The sequence below is a fragment of the Oncorhynchus mykiss genome, chromosome 12, assembly GCF_013265735.2.
Source record: "Oncorhynchus mykiss isolate Arlee chromosome 12, USDA_OmykA_1.1, whole genome shotgun sequence".
NCBI classification, from domain to species: Eukaryota; Metazoa; Chordata; class Actinopteri; order Salmoniformes; family Salmonidae; genus Oncorhynchus; species Oncorhynchus mykiss.
Window position 1 is genome coordinate 93,541,279 of NC_048576.1, and position 16,661 is coordinate 93,557,939.

A 16,661-nucleotide genomic window follows, 5' to 3' on the forward strand; every position below is an offset into this window, starting at 1 on the left:
TTCTTGACCCCTTGATTTCTATGGGGTACAGGCCCCGCCCATGGGAAATGGGTCGTTTTCACAAACCAAAATGGACAATTGGTTTACTGAGTTCACTAACACGGACTCTGGTTGGTGGACTTTGTTGTCAATCGAAGTAGAGGGGAATCGTGAGCAACGTGAGCAACTGGTCTGTCTTTTTTTATTTTTCAAAGAGGAGAGAAAAGGGCAAGCAAGTTATTTATAATGTTCGTTGAGTGTCAGATTGGAGTACAGTGGAAAGTACAACCGACAACGTGACTACAGAATGACATTTGGCCATGCAGCAAGCCCCGCTCTCAGTTCTCATATGCTGTGAAACCTTACCGAACTTATAGTTTTTCCTCTTGCATGTCTCTCTCTCCACACACACACACAGATTTGCAGGTAAAGAAAAAAAAATACTACTAGCCAACTAGCAATTCTATAAAGTTGGCTTTAGCTAGCCCAGATGGTGTTAGTGTTCAAATACTGGAGAGTTGAGACCAAATCACGGACGCTGGACAGAGTGGATTTCAGTTGTAACGAAAGACAGTTTTAATGAGTCAGAGATATCTTGTCCCGCAGTTTTACGTGCACGGACCTAGTTCACATAACTCGGCAAGGAGCCAGGTGAAAAAGAGGCCTATACAATGGTTACATACATTTTTATACATAGAATAAAGTAGGTGGAGTCTTGTCGTTTCGGTCTTCTTGACTGGTCGGAGGGTTGGAGGCGGGCCTTGCTCTAGCCAGAGCGGGCCCCATTGGTGCACAGCAAAAGTGCTTTGCTCTTGGGACCGGCCAGTTAGAGGGAGATGAGATGTGTGTTTATATAAGGAAGAGGGGGTCAGTCTTATGGCTGGGTGTATGTGTTCTTACGACGGAATGTCTTTGTTTATATGAGCTATGTGTATGAATATTTATATAACAATGGGTTCCCAATCTCCCAACCTCCAAGAAGCTAGATGCTTTTAGCAACAGTAGTATTTACATACTAGCCTTGTTAGGAATTAGCTTGCAAAGCCAGAAGTTCAATTTCAATTTACTATGTAGATTGTCTGTAGGGTTGGTCCTAATGCAGTGGGGAAATTGAGATGTAAAAAAAACAGAACATAAATTAAACAGACTTTTCAAATGTCTGTCTGTTGTATACCCACTTCCTCTCCGCTTACCTTACGTCATAATTAAAGTTCTGCAGGTGCGCCATACCTGCAACAAAAAAAAGTCAGAACTTGTGGGGGGACTTTTATTTTGAAATGAGGAAATCCGAAAGGAACTGACTTCGCTGAGGAACTGCATGGGTCTACAACAGACCCACGTTTGGAAAGTCTGTTTAATTATAAGTTCCACTGATGCAATCTCTATTGCACTCCACACTGCCCTTTCCCACCTGGACAAAAGGAGCACCTATGTGAGAATGCTATTCATTGACTACAGCTCAGCGTTCAACACCATAGTGCCCTCAAAGCTCATCAATAAGCTAAGAACTCTGGGACTAAACACCTCCCTTTGCAACTGGATCCTGGACTTCCTGACGGGACGCCCCCAGGTGGTAAGGGTAGGTAACAACACATCCGCCACACTGATCCTCAACACGGGGGCCCCTCAGGGCTGCGTGCTCAGTCCCCTCCTGTACTCCCTGTTCACTCATGACTGCATGGCCAAGCACGACTCCAACACCATCATTAAGTTTGTCGGTGACACAACAGTGGTTGGCCTGATCACCGACAACGACGAGACAGCCTATAGGGAGGAGGTCAAAGACCTGACCATGTGGTGCCAGGACAACAACCTCTCCCTCAACGTGATCAAGACAAAGGAGATGATTGTGGACTACAGGAAAAAGATGACCGAGCACACCCCCATTCTCATTGACAGGGCTGCAGTGGAGCAGGTTGAGAGCTTCAAGTTCTTTGGTGTCCACATCACCAACAAACTAACATGGTCCAAGCACACCAAGACAGTCATGAAGAGGACACGACAAAACCTAATCCCCCTCAAGAGACTGAAAAGATTTGGCATGGGTCCTCAGATCCTCAAAAGGTTTTACAGCTGCACCATTGAGAGCATCCTTACTGGTTGCATCACTGCCTGGAATGGCAACTGCTCGGCCTCCGACCGCAAGGCACTACAGAGGCTAGTGCGAACGGCCCAGTACATCACTGGGGCCAAGCTTCCTGCCACCCAGAACCTCTATACCAGGCGGTGTCAGAGGAAGGCCCTACAAATTGTCAAGACTCCAACCATCCTAGTTATAGACGGTTTACTCTGCTACCACATGGCAAGTTGTATTGATGCGCCAAGTCTAGGTCCAAGAAGCTTAGAGGTTAGAAGCTTCTTAACAGCTTCTAGCCCCAAGCCATAAGACTCCTAATCAAATGTCTACCAAGACTATTTGCATTGCCTCAACTCCCCATCCTCTTTCACACGGCTGCTACTCTCTGTTGTCATCTATGCATATTTACTTTAATCCTACATGTACATATTACCTCAACTAACTGGTGGCCCCGCACGTTGACTCTGTACCGGTACCCCCCTGTATATAGTCTCGCTATTGTTGTTTTACTGCTGCTCTTTAATTACTTGTTACTTTAATTTCTTATTCTTATCTGTATTTTTTTTAACTGCATTGTTGGTTAGGGGCTCGTAAGTAAGCATTTCACTGTAAGGTCTACTACACCTGTTGTATTCGGTGAATGTGAACAATAAAATTAGATTTGATTAGATGTTTTTTCTCTCTCAAATCTCCCCTGCATAAAGACCAAGCCTACAGACAATCAACAAAATAAGTTGAAATGTAATTTTATTAAACTTTTGGCTTCTGGCATATTTTTCAGTTTTTTTGCAAGCTAATTCCAAGCACTGCAATTGTGTAAATGCTAGCGTTGCTAAAGGCAGCAACCAAGAAGACATTTCGGGATATCAATCAAGTTAGAGTAGGCAAGGTTGGTTTAGAAAATCAAGTAATAGCTAAATGTATGGAATAAGACTCAAATTCCTTGAACTCTTTTACCTAGATTTGATCAGAGATGCAGAGAAGAATATTTAGTTTCATTAAAAAAACAACCACCAGTCAGGAGGAGACAGACAGCTTAAGAGGTATGCTTAGATATGCAGAACATTTGAGGTATTCGTTTACACAGAAATAAGTATGATTATGGCTGTAGATTGCAGGAAAAAGCTGTTTGAGGTGCCCTCCAGCCATCTTCACGTACTTTGTGCACCCTCAGATTATTGCGGTGCATGATGCACCTACACACACACACACACACACACACACACACACACACAAAACCCTTTAGTAACCCGTAACGATAAATACAATACAGTGAACCACATTGCTTGTTAACAATATAATAATTGGAATAAGATCTATTTCATCTATTGGTTTAGGTTATTAGCTTCATAGAGATCTCTCTTCTCTGTGATTAGACTTCAAATTGAGTGTCACCACAATGTAAACATATTGTTATGATAGCTATCTAACACAGCTCACACAGAGTTGTCAGTCTCTGAGCCACACCAAATATGGCCGCTGCTTCCACCCCTTTTTTCAGCCACGGGTTTCCGCTCTATTGACCAATCACCACGTGCGCTGTGGAAATCCTCCGCTCTTTCCGGGGGTGGAAGTTCACGAATTAAACGCACAAGTGGCGGGAGTTGTTGTCAAGTAAGATCTGATCGAAGTCACCACATTGAACAAAGGTAGCTACAACATTTTATTGCCAAGTAGCGAGAGCTAGCTAACAATGTCACATGTGTCCGATTGCCAAATACATGCGGATAATAATTAATTGGTATACCTATTTGTTTCTTTGTAACTAGCTATTTACAACTGAAACAGGGCTAGCTAGTTAGCTATAGCTAACTTGCAGGCGTGTTGTTGTTCAACGACGTTGAGAAGTTCACATTGAAGCAAATAAACACCTCAACTGCGGCTTGTAACTATTAATATTGATAGCTACTTACTAACGATGCCTGCTCCTCTTCCAAATGTGACCAGTAGTTACCAGTGTCTCAACTTCATCAGCGGATAGCTAGCTATGAGGTTGGAAAGTGATATTTGGATTCGGTTATTGTAGCTAGTTAACGTTAGCTGTTAAAGACACAGTCCACTTGGTTCCTATAGTTAGTGGTGTAAAATACTTTAAGTAAACTACTTAAGTCGTTTCTTTTGGTTAGTTACTATTTATTTTTGACAACTTTTACTTTTACTCCACTACATTCCTTAAAAAATTAGCGTTTTACTCCATACATTTTCCCTGTACTCGTTACATTTAGAATGTTTAGCAGGACGGGAAAATGGTCAAATTCACGCACTTATCAAGCAAACATCCCTGGTCATCCCTACTGCCTCTGATCTGGCGGACTCACAAAACACATGCTTAGTTTGTAAATAATGTCGGAGTGTTGAACTGTGCACTTGGCTATCCGTAAATTAAAAACACAAAAACACCGTGTCGTCTGGTTTTATTAATATTAGACATTTTAAATGATTTTTTACTTTTGACACCTAAGTACATTTTATCAATTACATTTGCTTTTGATACTTAAGTATATTTAAACCAAATACTGACTTTTCCTCAGGTACTATTTTACTGGGTGACTCACTTTTATTTGAGTCATTTTCTTTTAAGGTATCTTTACTTTTACTCAAGTATGAAAATGTTGTACTTTCTCCACCACCGTAGTTAGTTCACAGGAATAGCCAGGGCTGGATACATGTAGATAACTTTGTAAAAATGAGGGAGCTACTGTAGCTAGCTAGGTAATACTCAACTTCATAGATGTAGCTATGAACCTAATAAGTCCCAGTCTACATGAGATCAGAGTGATAGCTAGTTTGACACATACTTTGAAGCTATAGCTACGTTGTTTAAAAGACATTGTAACAACCTTATATTTTGGATTATGGTGGGGTAAGACCGTTCTACTAAACTCATGAGGCATTTCAAGGATCATAGGGCATTGAAATGAAGTGGCCTAAATATTGAATTCTATGAGGGTAGCTGGCTAGCAAGCTAACACAACAACCTTCACTGTCCACCTGACTGATGCCCAGGCAGCCACTGCGCTAGAAAGCTCACCATAGCTTCATCAGCGACAGTTGAAGTCGGAAGTTTACATACTTAGGTTGGAGTCATTAAAACTCGTTTTTCAACCACAAATTTCTTGTTAGCAAACTATAGTTTAGGCATGTCAGTTAGGACATCTACTTTGTGCATGACACAAGTAATTTTTTCCAACAATTTATACATACAGTGAATTATTAGTGAAATACTCTGTATCACAAATCCAGTGGGTCAGGAGTTTACATACACTAAGATGACTGTGCCTTTAAACGGCTTGGAAAATTCCAGAAAAATGTCCTGGCTTTAGAAGCTTCTGATAGGCTAATTTATCATCATTTAAGTCAATTTGAGGTTTAACTGTGGATGTATTTCAAGGCCAACCTTCAAACTCAGTGCCCCTTTGCTTGACATCATGGGAAAATCAAAAGTAATCCGCCAAGACCACAAGTCTGGTTCATCCTTGGGAGCAATTTCCAAACGCCTGAAGGTACCACGCTCACCTGTACAAACGGCCACGCAGCCGTCACACCGCTCAGGAAGGAGACGCGTTCTGTCTCCTAGAGATGAACGTACTTTGGTGCGAAAAGTACAAATCAATCCCAGAACAACTGCAAAGGACCCTGTGAAGATGCTGGAGGAAACCTGTACAAAAGTATCTATATCCACAGTAAAGCGAGTCCTATATTGACATAATCTGAAAGGCTGCTCAGCAAGGAAGAAGCCACTGCTCCAAAACCGCCTAAAAAAAGCCAGACTACGGTTTGCAACTGCCCATGGGGACAAAGATTGTACTTTTTTGGAGAAATGTCCTCTGGTCTGATGAAACAAAAATAGAACTGTTTGGCCATAATGACCATTGTTATGTTAGGAGGAATAAGGGGGATGCTTGCAAGCCGAGGAACACCATCCCAACCGTGAAGTACGGGGGTGGCAGCATCATGTTGTGGGAGTGCTTTGCTGCAGGAGGGACTGGTGCACTTCCCAAAGTAGATGTTATCACGAGGCAGGAAAATGATGTGAATATATTGAAGCAACATCTCAAGACATCAGTCAGGAAGTTAAAGCTTGGTCGTAAATGGGTCTTCCAAATAGACAATGACCCAAGCATACTTCCAAAGTTGTGGCAAAATGGCTTAAGGACAACAAAGTCAAGGTATTGGAGTGGCCATCACAAATCCCTGACCTCAGTCGTATAGACAATTTGTGGGCAGAACTGAAAAAGTGTGTGCGAGCAAGGAGGCCTACAAACCTGACTCAGTTACACCAGCTCTGTCAGGAGGAATGGGCCAAAATTCACCCAACTTATTGTTGGAAGCTTGTGGAAGGCTACCCAAAACATTTGACCCAAGTTAAACAATTTAAAGGCAATGCTACCAAATACTAACTGGGAATGTGATGAAAGAAATAAAAGCTGAAAAATCATTCTCTTTACTATTATTCTGACATTTCGCATTCTTAAAATGAAGTGGTGATCCTAACTGACATAAGACAGGGAATTTTTACGAGGATTATATGTCATGAATTGTGAAAAACTGAGTTTAAATGTATTTGGCTAAGGTGTATGTAAACTTCCGACTTCAACTGTATAATCAATGTGGCCAGATGACAGTGAATTATATCAATCAGAATGAAATAGGCCTGGCTATATAATACACATGCTATTTAACTAACGTTTTTATACAAAGTGACCTACGGTTTTGGGTAAAACATTTTTTTATTGATTGCTGTAGCGGTAATCAAACCCACGACCTAATGGTGCCAGCGCCATGCTCTACCAGCTGAACCAGTTGTAGCCTATTTGGTTGAATAGAATACACTGGAATTACTTTAATTTTCCAGAAGGAACTTAAGTTGTTGCAAATCAGATAAGATAAATATATAGTTTTAAATATATAAACAACATTCACACGTGACAGATACAAATGCTTACAAGGTGTGTAAAGTACTAATCGTTGGCCCATTGATGTCTCCTGTAGATGGATGCTAAAAGGCGGAATAGCGGTCTGCCGAGGGGCGGGGCGTCCCAGGCCAAGCGTGGTAAAACTGGCGGGGATTGGGAAGACAGCCCGTCGATCTTCGAGGAGGAACTCGCCCTGTTCGAAGAAGCCGATATGGAGGCGGAGGAGAGGGAAGGACAGGCGGGGCATGACGTCATCCCTGTTGGTGAGAGGATGAGAGGAGAGCGCATGGTGATGTGCATTGTGCAGGCTTTAGTCTTACCAGGGATTCCTATTGTCTGGAATGACTGGAATGTTTAGGATTTCTGCCATTTAACCAGCCTGAAATCCAGAACCTGTTTAAAACGTCATTCCACTCCATGTAGGCCAACTACATGTTTAGCATGACAAGGAGTGGAATAACTCAACGCACTGGTACCCAGGCTACCATTTGACGCTGGTGGTGGAGAGTTTAATTCATTTTTCACCAACCTGCCTCTTTAACATCACACTGACTGACCAATCTCCTGTCTTCTGCATGTGACCCTTGACCCGGTTGCAGGTGAGCTGTTCTCTACTGACCTCAACCCCCGATGGCGTCGGCCACAGGCCGCCCCTCTTAACCCGGACTCTGACACCCTGGTCTTCCAACAGATTGACCTCGACTACTATTTAGGTAAGCTATGTCACTGAAATGTTTAGGGTTTCTGCCCTTCGACTAGCCTGGAATCCAGAACCTGTTTGAAACCATCATTCCACTACATGTTGGCCTACATGGAGTGGAATGTTGCAATTAAGCTCAGGGATGAGGCTGGAGAAATGTAACCACTGTCAAGATCATAGATGGATATATGAAGGCAATGCCTGACAGTCCATGGGACCAACAGGTTAGTTTTAGTTGGAGCATATTTAGGCTGCCATGGACTTTTAAAGGCCATTTTTCTGTCACGTTTTAAGGCAGGAGTGCGAGTCATGACACCGATCTAAACTGTTTGTGATGGTCTGTTCAACAGGGGCTGCTGTGGCTGGCATGCCAGGTCAGTCTCAGGGGAATGTACCAATAATCCGCATGTTTGGGGTGACTGACAGCGGGAACAGTGTGTGCTGCCACGTGCACGGCTTTGCCCCCTATTTCTACATCCCTGCCCCCAATGGTGAGTTTTCTCTGAAAATGAGCAATATAATGATACGCAACATTACTCTACATATCAGACCTATTAGTGTGAGCTAAGCATGGCATGACCGTGTGGGATACGTGTTTTCTAGGCATCACAGTAGTAATGTCGTGGTCACTTTAAGAAGCAGAAGACTACATTATTATTTAGGACTAAATCTGAGGGCCAACCACAAATGACATGAAAATAATGACTTTAATTTTGTCCACCGAGTCGGTGGAATGGAGTAACAATATCAAATTCATCCACCCCTTTTTCTCTCTCACTTTCCCCCTCCCTTCCTCTCTCTGTCTCAGGGTTCACCAGTGATCATTTGAGTGAGTTCAAAAGGGAGCTTAACTCTGCTGTGCTGAAGGACATGCGCTACAACAAGGACAACATGTCGGTCACTGTGCTGGCGGTGGACATCACACACAAAGAAAGTATGTCTAGTGTCCCTGTCTGGTCTAGTGGTGGCACTGCAATAGGCTAGTAGTGGGACTGCTGACTCCTGGATACACTTAGGGTGCATTCCACTAGTCATTTGAGGCAAAGGAAAGTTCAGAAGGGTAACATGGACATGTTTTGGACAGGTAGCAAAGAAAAGAGCGTTTGAATTGGTTGAATGAACGAAGTAAAGACGCTCTATCAGTCCTTACCTCCTTTTACCCAGGATGCAGAGGAGTATCCTGTGTGTCAACAGTTGAACTGTTGTTTTTGGTTGTGTGTGTGGTGTGGTAGCTTGTAGTGCTGTGGTGTTGACTAGGCTGACAAGGTAGTTGATAACTTCCTCCCCATCTCTCCTCCAGGTATGTATGGTTACCATGGGAAACGGATTGCGGACTTCCTGCGCATCACCATGGCAATGCCTCGTCTGATTGCCCCGGCGAAGAGGCTCCTGGAGCAGGGATTTAAGTTTGGACCTTTCCCCATTCAGAGCTTCTCTTCCTACGAGGCTAACATCGACTTTGAGATCAGGTGTGTGTGTGTGTGTGTGTGTGTGTGCGTGTGTGTGTGTGTGTGTGTGTGCGTGTGTGTGTGAGAGAGAGAGAGAAGTAAAAAAAAGAAGCAGTCCTGGTTTTCCCTTGACATTTTAACCCAGTTCATTCCCTAAACTGCCGGGTCTCTCTTACCCCCCCCCCCCCCCCCCGTACTGCCTCAACGAGCTGCAACACTCTGACAGTCTCATAAATACAGTTCATATATGCTTTGGGAAAAAATGATCACTTGGTTGTGTTTATGACGGTCATGAGTAACATTAGAATACAGAATGTATTTCATTCCAGAGAACACATTACCATTGTCATTAGTTTATGTTACTGTAGGTCATCTGTTGCAGCGTGGTCACGTGTGGAGGCCATGAAACAGGGTTTATTCTTGGTAAACATTTTTATTTTGAAATAGTGTTCGTCTTTTCATTTTGAGAGGTAATTCACAATGGTACGTGTGTTGGACACCTCCGAATGTGCTCTTTCTGAGACTGTATAGAAATCAACACGTGTTACCTGCGTGTGACTCTAGGAGGATTTGAAAAAGTCACTTTTTGGCGCTCAGTGAAACAAAATGGCGCGTCCACCTGAAATGGCTTCTAACACTAATGAAATGGACTTATTTAGGATGAGTCTAGGAAGTAGTGGAGCAGGACTTTAAAAGGAGATGAACATGTTTTATTGATATGCAGACAAAATGACTTCCTCAGGGCTTCCAGTGTTAAACTATATAAACCAGTTATTTAGACCTTTTTGGGAGAAATGTATTTTCAACCAAATTCACACAGTAAGCAGTTGTTTTTCATGAGAATGAACAAATTCATTTGTACAGATGTTGTTAAATGAGGTCCGCTGTGTCCCGTGGTGCTATAGGTTTATGTTGTTAAATGAGGTCCGCTGTGTCCCATGGTGCTATAGGTTTATGTTGTTAAATGAGATCCGCTGTGTCCCGTGGTGCTATAGGTTTATGTTGTTAAATGAGGTCTGCTGTGTCCCGTGGTGCTATAGGTTTATGTTGTTAAATGAGGTCCGCTGTGTCCCGTGGTGCTATAGGTTTATGTTGTTAAATGAGGTCCGCTATGTCCCGTGGTGCTAGGTTTATGTTGTTAAATGAGGTCCGCTGTGTCCCGTGGTGCTATAGGTTTATGTTGTTAAATGAGGTCCGCTGTGTCCCGTGGTGCTATAGGTTTATGTTGTTAAATGAGGTCCGCTGTGTCCCGTGGTGCTATAGGTTTATGTTGTTAAATGAGGTCCGCTGTGTCCCGTGGTGCTATAGGTTTATGTTGTAAAATGAGGTCCGCTATGTCCCGTGGTGCTAGGTTTATGTTGTTAAATGAGGTCCGCTGTGTCCCGTGGTGCTATAGGTTTATGTTGTTAAATGAGGTCCGCTGTGTCCCGTGGTGCTATAGGTTTATGTTGTTAAATGAGGTCCGCTGTGTCCCGTGACGCTATAGGTTTGTGTTGTTAAATGAGGTCTGCTGTGTCCCGTGGCGCTATAGGTTTATGTTGTTAAATGAGGTCCGCTGTGTCCCGTGACGCTATAGGTTTATGTTGTTAAATGAGGTCCGCTGTGTCCCATGGTGCTATAGGTTTATGTTGTTAAATGAGGTCCGCTGTGTCCCGTGGTGCTATAGGTTTATGTTGTGTAATGAGGTCCGCTGTGTCCCGTGGCGCTATAGGTTTATGTTGTTAAATGAGGTCCGCTGTGTCCCGTGGTGCTATAAGTTTATGTTGTTAAATGAGGTCCGCTGTGTCCCTTGGCGCTAGGTTTATGTTGTTAAATGAGGTCTGCTGTGTCCCGTGACGCTATAGGTTTGTGTTGTTAAATGAGGTCTGCTGTGTCCCGTGGCGCTATAGGTTTATGTTGTTAAATGAGGTCCGCTGTGTCCCGTGACGCTATAGGTTTATGTTGTTAAATGAGGTCCGCTGTGTCCCATGGTGCTATAGGTTTATGTTGTTAAATGAGGTCCGCTGTGTCCCGTGGTGCTATAGGTTTATGTTGTGTAATGAGGTCCGCTGTGTCCCGTGGCGCTATAGGTTTGTGTTGTTAAATGAGGTCCGCTGTGTCCCGTGGTGCTAGGTTTATGTTGTTAAATGAGGTCTGCTGTGTCCCGTGACGCTATAGGTTTATGGTGGACAGCGATGTGGTGGGTTGCTGCTGGATTGAGCTGCCCAAAGGGAAGTACCGGGTGAGGGAGGAGAGCATTTTGGGGGAGACGGACGCTCACCACCCAGGCAAGGTAAGAGAATAGAGACCTCTGGGCCTTTACACACCAAGGGTGTGTTCCAGATTTACAATACCTCCCTCCTCTCTCCTAGGTGTCTCTGTGTCAGTATGAGGTTGATGTGGGATGGACCCAGCTGATCAGTCACCCAGCAGAGGGAGAGTACCAGAGGATCGCTCCTCTCAGGGTTCTCAGCTTTGACATTGAGTGTGCTGGAAGAAAAGGTTTGTGCTCTGTACTGCATTGTACTATATTATACTGTATTGTACTGATTGGGTGTCTGTGGACTGGAGAGACTGTGTTTACTGGCTTGTCCTCTGGCTCCTGTCAGCAGAGCCATGTATTCAGAGAGTTGGGACATTGAGGTTTCTGCATTATGATGCATTTACATGACACTACAACATTCTATGACAGCCATGTTAACTCTTCATTTACATGACTCTACAACATTCTATGACAGCCATGTTAACTCTTCATTTACATGACACTACAACATTCTATGACAGCCATGTTAACTCTTCATTTACATGACACTACAACATTCTATGACAGCCATGTTAACTCTTCATTTACATGACACTACAACATTCTATGACAGCCGTGTTAACTCTTCATTTACATGACACTACAACATTCTATGACAGCCGTGTTAACTCTTCATTTACATGACACTAGAACATTCTATAACAGCCATGTTAACTCTTCATTTACATGACACTACAACATTCTATGACAGCCATGTTAACTATTCATTTACATGACACTACAACATTCTATGACAGCCATGTTAACTCTTCATTTACATGACACTACAACATTCTATGACAGCCATGTTAACTCTTCATTTACATGACACTACAACATTATATGACAGCCATGTTAACTCTTCATTTACATGACACTACAACATTATATGACAGCCATGTTAACTCTTCATTTACATGACACTACAACATTCTATGACAGCCATGTTAACTCTTCATTTACATGACACTACAACATTCTATGACAGCCATGTTAACTCTTCATTTACATGACACTACAACATTCTATGACAGCCATGTTAACTCTTCATTTACATGACACTACAACATTCTATGACAGCCATGTTAACTCTTCATTTACATGACACTACAACATTCTATGACAGCCATGTTAACTCTTCATTTACATGACACTACAACATTCTATGACAGCCATGTTAACTCTTCATTTACATGACACTACAACATTCTATGACAGCCATGTTAACTCTTCATTTACATGACACTACAACATTCTATGACAGCCATGTTAACTCTTCATTTACATGACACTACAACATTCTATGACAGCCATGTTAACTCTTCATTTACATAACACTACAACATTCTATGACAGCCATGTTAGCTCTTCATTTACATGACACTACAACATTCTATGACAGCCATGTTAACTCTTCATTTACATGACACTACAACATTCTATGACAGCCATGTTAGCTCTTCATTTACATGACACTACAACATTCTATGACAGCCATGTTAACTATTCATTTACATGACACTACAACATTCTATGACAGCCATGTTAACTCTTCATTTATATGACACTACAACATTCTATGACAGCCATGTTAGCTCTTCATTTACATGACACTACAACATTCTATGACAGCCATGTTAGCTCTTCATTTACATGACACTACAACATTCTATGACAGCCATGTTAACTCTTCATTTACATGACACTACAACATTCTATGACAGCCATGTTAGCTCTTCATTTACATGACACTACAACATTCTATGACAGCCATGTTAGCTCTTCATTTACATGACAGCCATGTTAACTCTTCATTTACATGACACTACAACATTCTATGACAGCCATGTTAACTCTTCATTTACATGACACTACAACATTCTATGACAGCCATGTTAACTCTTCATTTACATGACACTACAACATTCTATGACAGCCATGTTAGCTCTTCATTTACATGACACTACAACATTCTATGACAGCCATGTTAACTATTCATTTACATGACACTACAACATTCTATGACAGCCATGTTAACTCTTCATTTACATGACACTACAACATTCTATGACAGCCATGTTAACTCTTCATTTACATGACACTACAACATTCTATGACAGCCATGTTAACTCTTCATTTACATGACACTACAACATTCTATGACAGCCGTGTTAACTCTTCATTTACATGACACTACAGCATTCTATGACAGCCGTGTTAACTATTCATTTACATGACACTACAACATTCTATGACAGCCATGTTAACTCTTCATTTACATGACACTACAACATTCTATGACAGCCATGTTAACTCTTCATTTACATGACACTACAACATTCTATGACAGCCATGTTAACTCTTCATTTACATGACACTACAGCATTCTATGACAGCCATGTTAACTCTTCATTTACATGACACTACAACATTCTATGACAGCCATGTTAAATATCATTCTATGACAGCCATGTTAACTCTTCATTTACATGACACTACAACATTCTATGACAGCCATGTTAACTCTTCATTTACATGACACTACAACATTCTATGACAGCCATGTTAACTCTTCATTTACATGACACTACAACATTCTATGACAGCCATGTTAACTCTTCATTTACATGACACTACAGCATTCTATGACAGCCATGTTAACTCTTCATTTACATGACACTACAACATTCTATGACAGCCATGTTAAATATCATTCTATGACAGCCATGTTAACTCTTCATTTACATGACACTACAACATTCTATGACAGCCATGTTAAATATCATTCTATGACAGCCATGTTAACTCTTCATTTACATGACAATACAACATTCTATGACAGCCATGTTAACTCTTCATTTACATGACACTACAACATTCTATGACAGCCATGTTAACTCTTCATTTACATGACACTACAACATTCTATGACAGCCATGTTAACTCTTCATTTACATGACACTACAACATTCTATGACAGCCATGTTAACTCTTCATTTACATGACACTACAACATTCTATGACAGCCATGTTAAATATCATTCTATGACAGCCATGTTAACTCTTCATTTACATGACACTACAACATTCTATGACAGCCATGTTAAATATCATTCTATGACAGCCATGTTAACTCTTCATTTACATGACAATACAACATTCTATGACAGCCATGTTAACTCTTCATTTACATGACACTACAACATTCTATGACAGCCATGTTAACTCTTCATTTACATGACACTATGACATTCTATGACAGCCATGTTAACTCTTCATTTACATGACACTACAACATTCTATGACAGCCATGTTAACTCTTCATTTACATGACACTACAACATTCTATGACAGCCATGTTAAATATCATTCTATGACAGCCATGTTAACTCTTCATTTACATGACACTACAACATTCTATGACAGCCATGTTAACTCTTCATTTACATGACACTACAACATTCTATGACAGCCGTGTTAACTCTTCATTTACATGACACTGCAACATTCTATGACAGCCATGTTAACTATTCATTTACATGACACTACAACATTCCATGACAGCCATGTTAACTCTTCATTTACATGACACTACAACATTCTATGACAGCCATGTTAAATATCATTCTATGACAGCCATGTTAACTCTTCATTTACATGACACTACAACATTCTATGACAGCCATGTTAACTCTTCATTTACATGACACTACAACATTCTATGACCGCCATGTTAAATATCATTCTATGACAGCCATGTTAACTCTTCATTTACGTGACACTGCAACATTCTATGACAGCCATGTTAACTCTTCATTTACATGACACTACAACATTCTATGACAGCCATGTTAAATATCAGTCTATGACAGCCATGTTAACTCTTCATTTACATGACAATACAACATTCTATGACAGCCATGTTAACTCTTCATTTACATGACACTACAACATTCTATGACAGCCATGTTAAATATCATTCTATGACAGCCATGTTAACTCTTCATTTACATGACACTACAACATTCTATGACAGCCATGTTAACTCTTCATTTACATGACACTACAACATTCTATGACAGCCATGTTAACTCTTCATTTACATAACACTACAACATTCTATGACAGCCATGTTAACTCTTCATTTACATGACACTACAACATTCTATGACAGCCATGTTAACTCTTAATTTACATGACTCTACAACATTCTATGACAGCCATGTTAACTCTTCATTTACATGACACTACAACATTCTATGACAGCCATGTTAACTCTTCATTTACATGACACTACAACATTCTATGACAGCCATGTTAACTCTTCATTTACATGACACTACAACATTCTATGACAGCCATGTTAACTCTTCATTTACATGACACTACAACATTCTATGACAGCCATGTTAACTCTTCATTTACATAACACTACAACATTATATGACAGCCATGTTAACTCTTCATTTACATGACACTACAACATTCTATGACAGCCATGCTAACTCTTCATTTACATGACACTACAACATTCTATGACAGCCATGTTAGCTCCCCGTTTACATGACATGAGGAGAATTGACACTGTTCTATGTAACTGAATGTCTAGGATCAGAACAGTATTCACTGTTCTAAAGGTTGGCCCAACTCTCTTGTCTTCTTCTAGGGATTTTTCCCGAGGCAGAGAAAGACCCAGTGATCCAGATAGCCTCCATGGTGCAGCGACAGGGAGAGAAGGAACCTTTCATCCGCACCGTCTTCACCCTCCAGTCCTGCTCCAGCATCGTGGGCTCCCAGGTCCTGTGCTTCACTAAAGAGAGCCAGTTACTACAGGTAACATATACACACACACACAAACACACTTGTGGGGAGTTGAGCTTGGCTGCTTTAAGACCAACAGCAGTGGAGGTTCCCCCCTGATTGGCTCTTTGTATTCCCCCTGCAGAGCTGGGCTGAGTTTGTGAGGACAGTGGATGCAGACATCATCACTGGGTACAACATCCAGAACTTTGACCTTCCCTACCTGCTGAACAGAGCAGCTACCCTGAAGGTCAGTACAGACAGACTGGCCATGGTTCTTTGGAAACTTCTAGAATCAGAACGTCCAGATTCTAAGTCTAACCTGCCAGATCAATGTCTGTTGATGCAGTATTTGTTGTAAATTGCCTTGTTGTATGTGGACCTGTCAGTCTAACTACTGGAGCTGTACCTGCCTGTCAGTCTAACTACTGGAGCTGTACCTGCCTGTCAGTCTAACTAC

At 41.6% G+C, this 16,661-nt stretch overlaps 1 protein-coding gene across 1 annotated transcript in view; it reads left to right on the forward strand.

Moving 5' to 3' along the window:
* The first annotated feature begins 3,558 nt into the window (after window positions 1-3,558).
* Window positions 3,559-16,661, forward strand: part of LOC110534257 (DNA polymerase delta catalytic subunit-like) — a 57,303-nt gene continuing 44,200 nt past the window's right edge. The window contains exons 1-10 of the mRNA XM_036939243.1: window positions 3,559-3,705; window positions 7,049-7,235; window positions 7,572-7,685; window positions 8,023-8,163; window positions 8,481-8,606; window positions 8,973-9,141; window positions 11,278-11,392; window positions 11,472-11,601; window positions 16,068-16,234; window positions 16,347-16,451. Of these exons, the coding sequence (XP_036795138.1) occupies window positions 7,049-7,235; window positions 7,572-7,685; window positions 8,023-8,163; window positions 8,481-8,606; window positions 8,973-9,141; window positions 11,278-11,392; window positions 11,472-11,601; window positions 16,068-16,234; window positions 16,347-16,451 (1,254 nt within the window). The 5' untranslated portion in view covers window positions 3,559-3,705. The remainder of the gene's footprint in view (window positions 3,706-7,048; window positions 7,236-7,571; window positions 7,686-8,022; window positions 8,164-8,480; window positions 8,607-8,972; window positions 9,142-11,277; window positions 11,393-11,471; window positions 11,602-16,067; window positions 16,235-16,346; window positions 16,452-16,661) is intronic.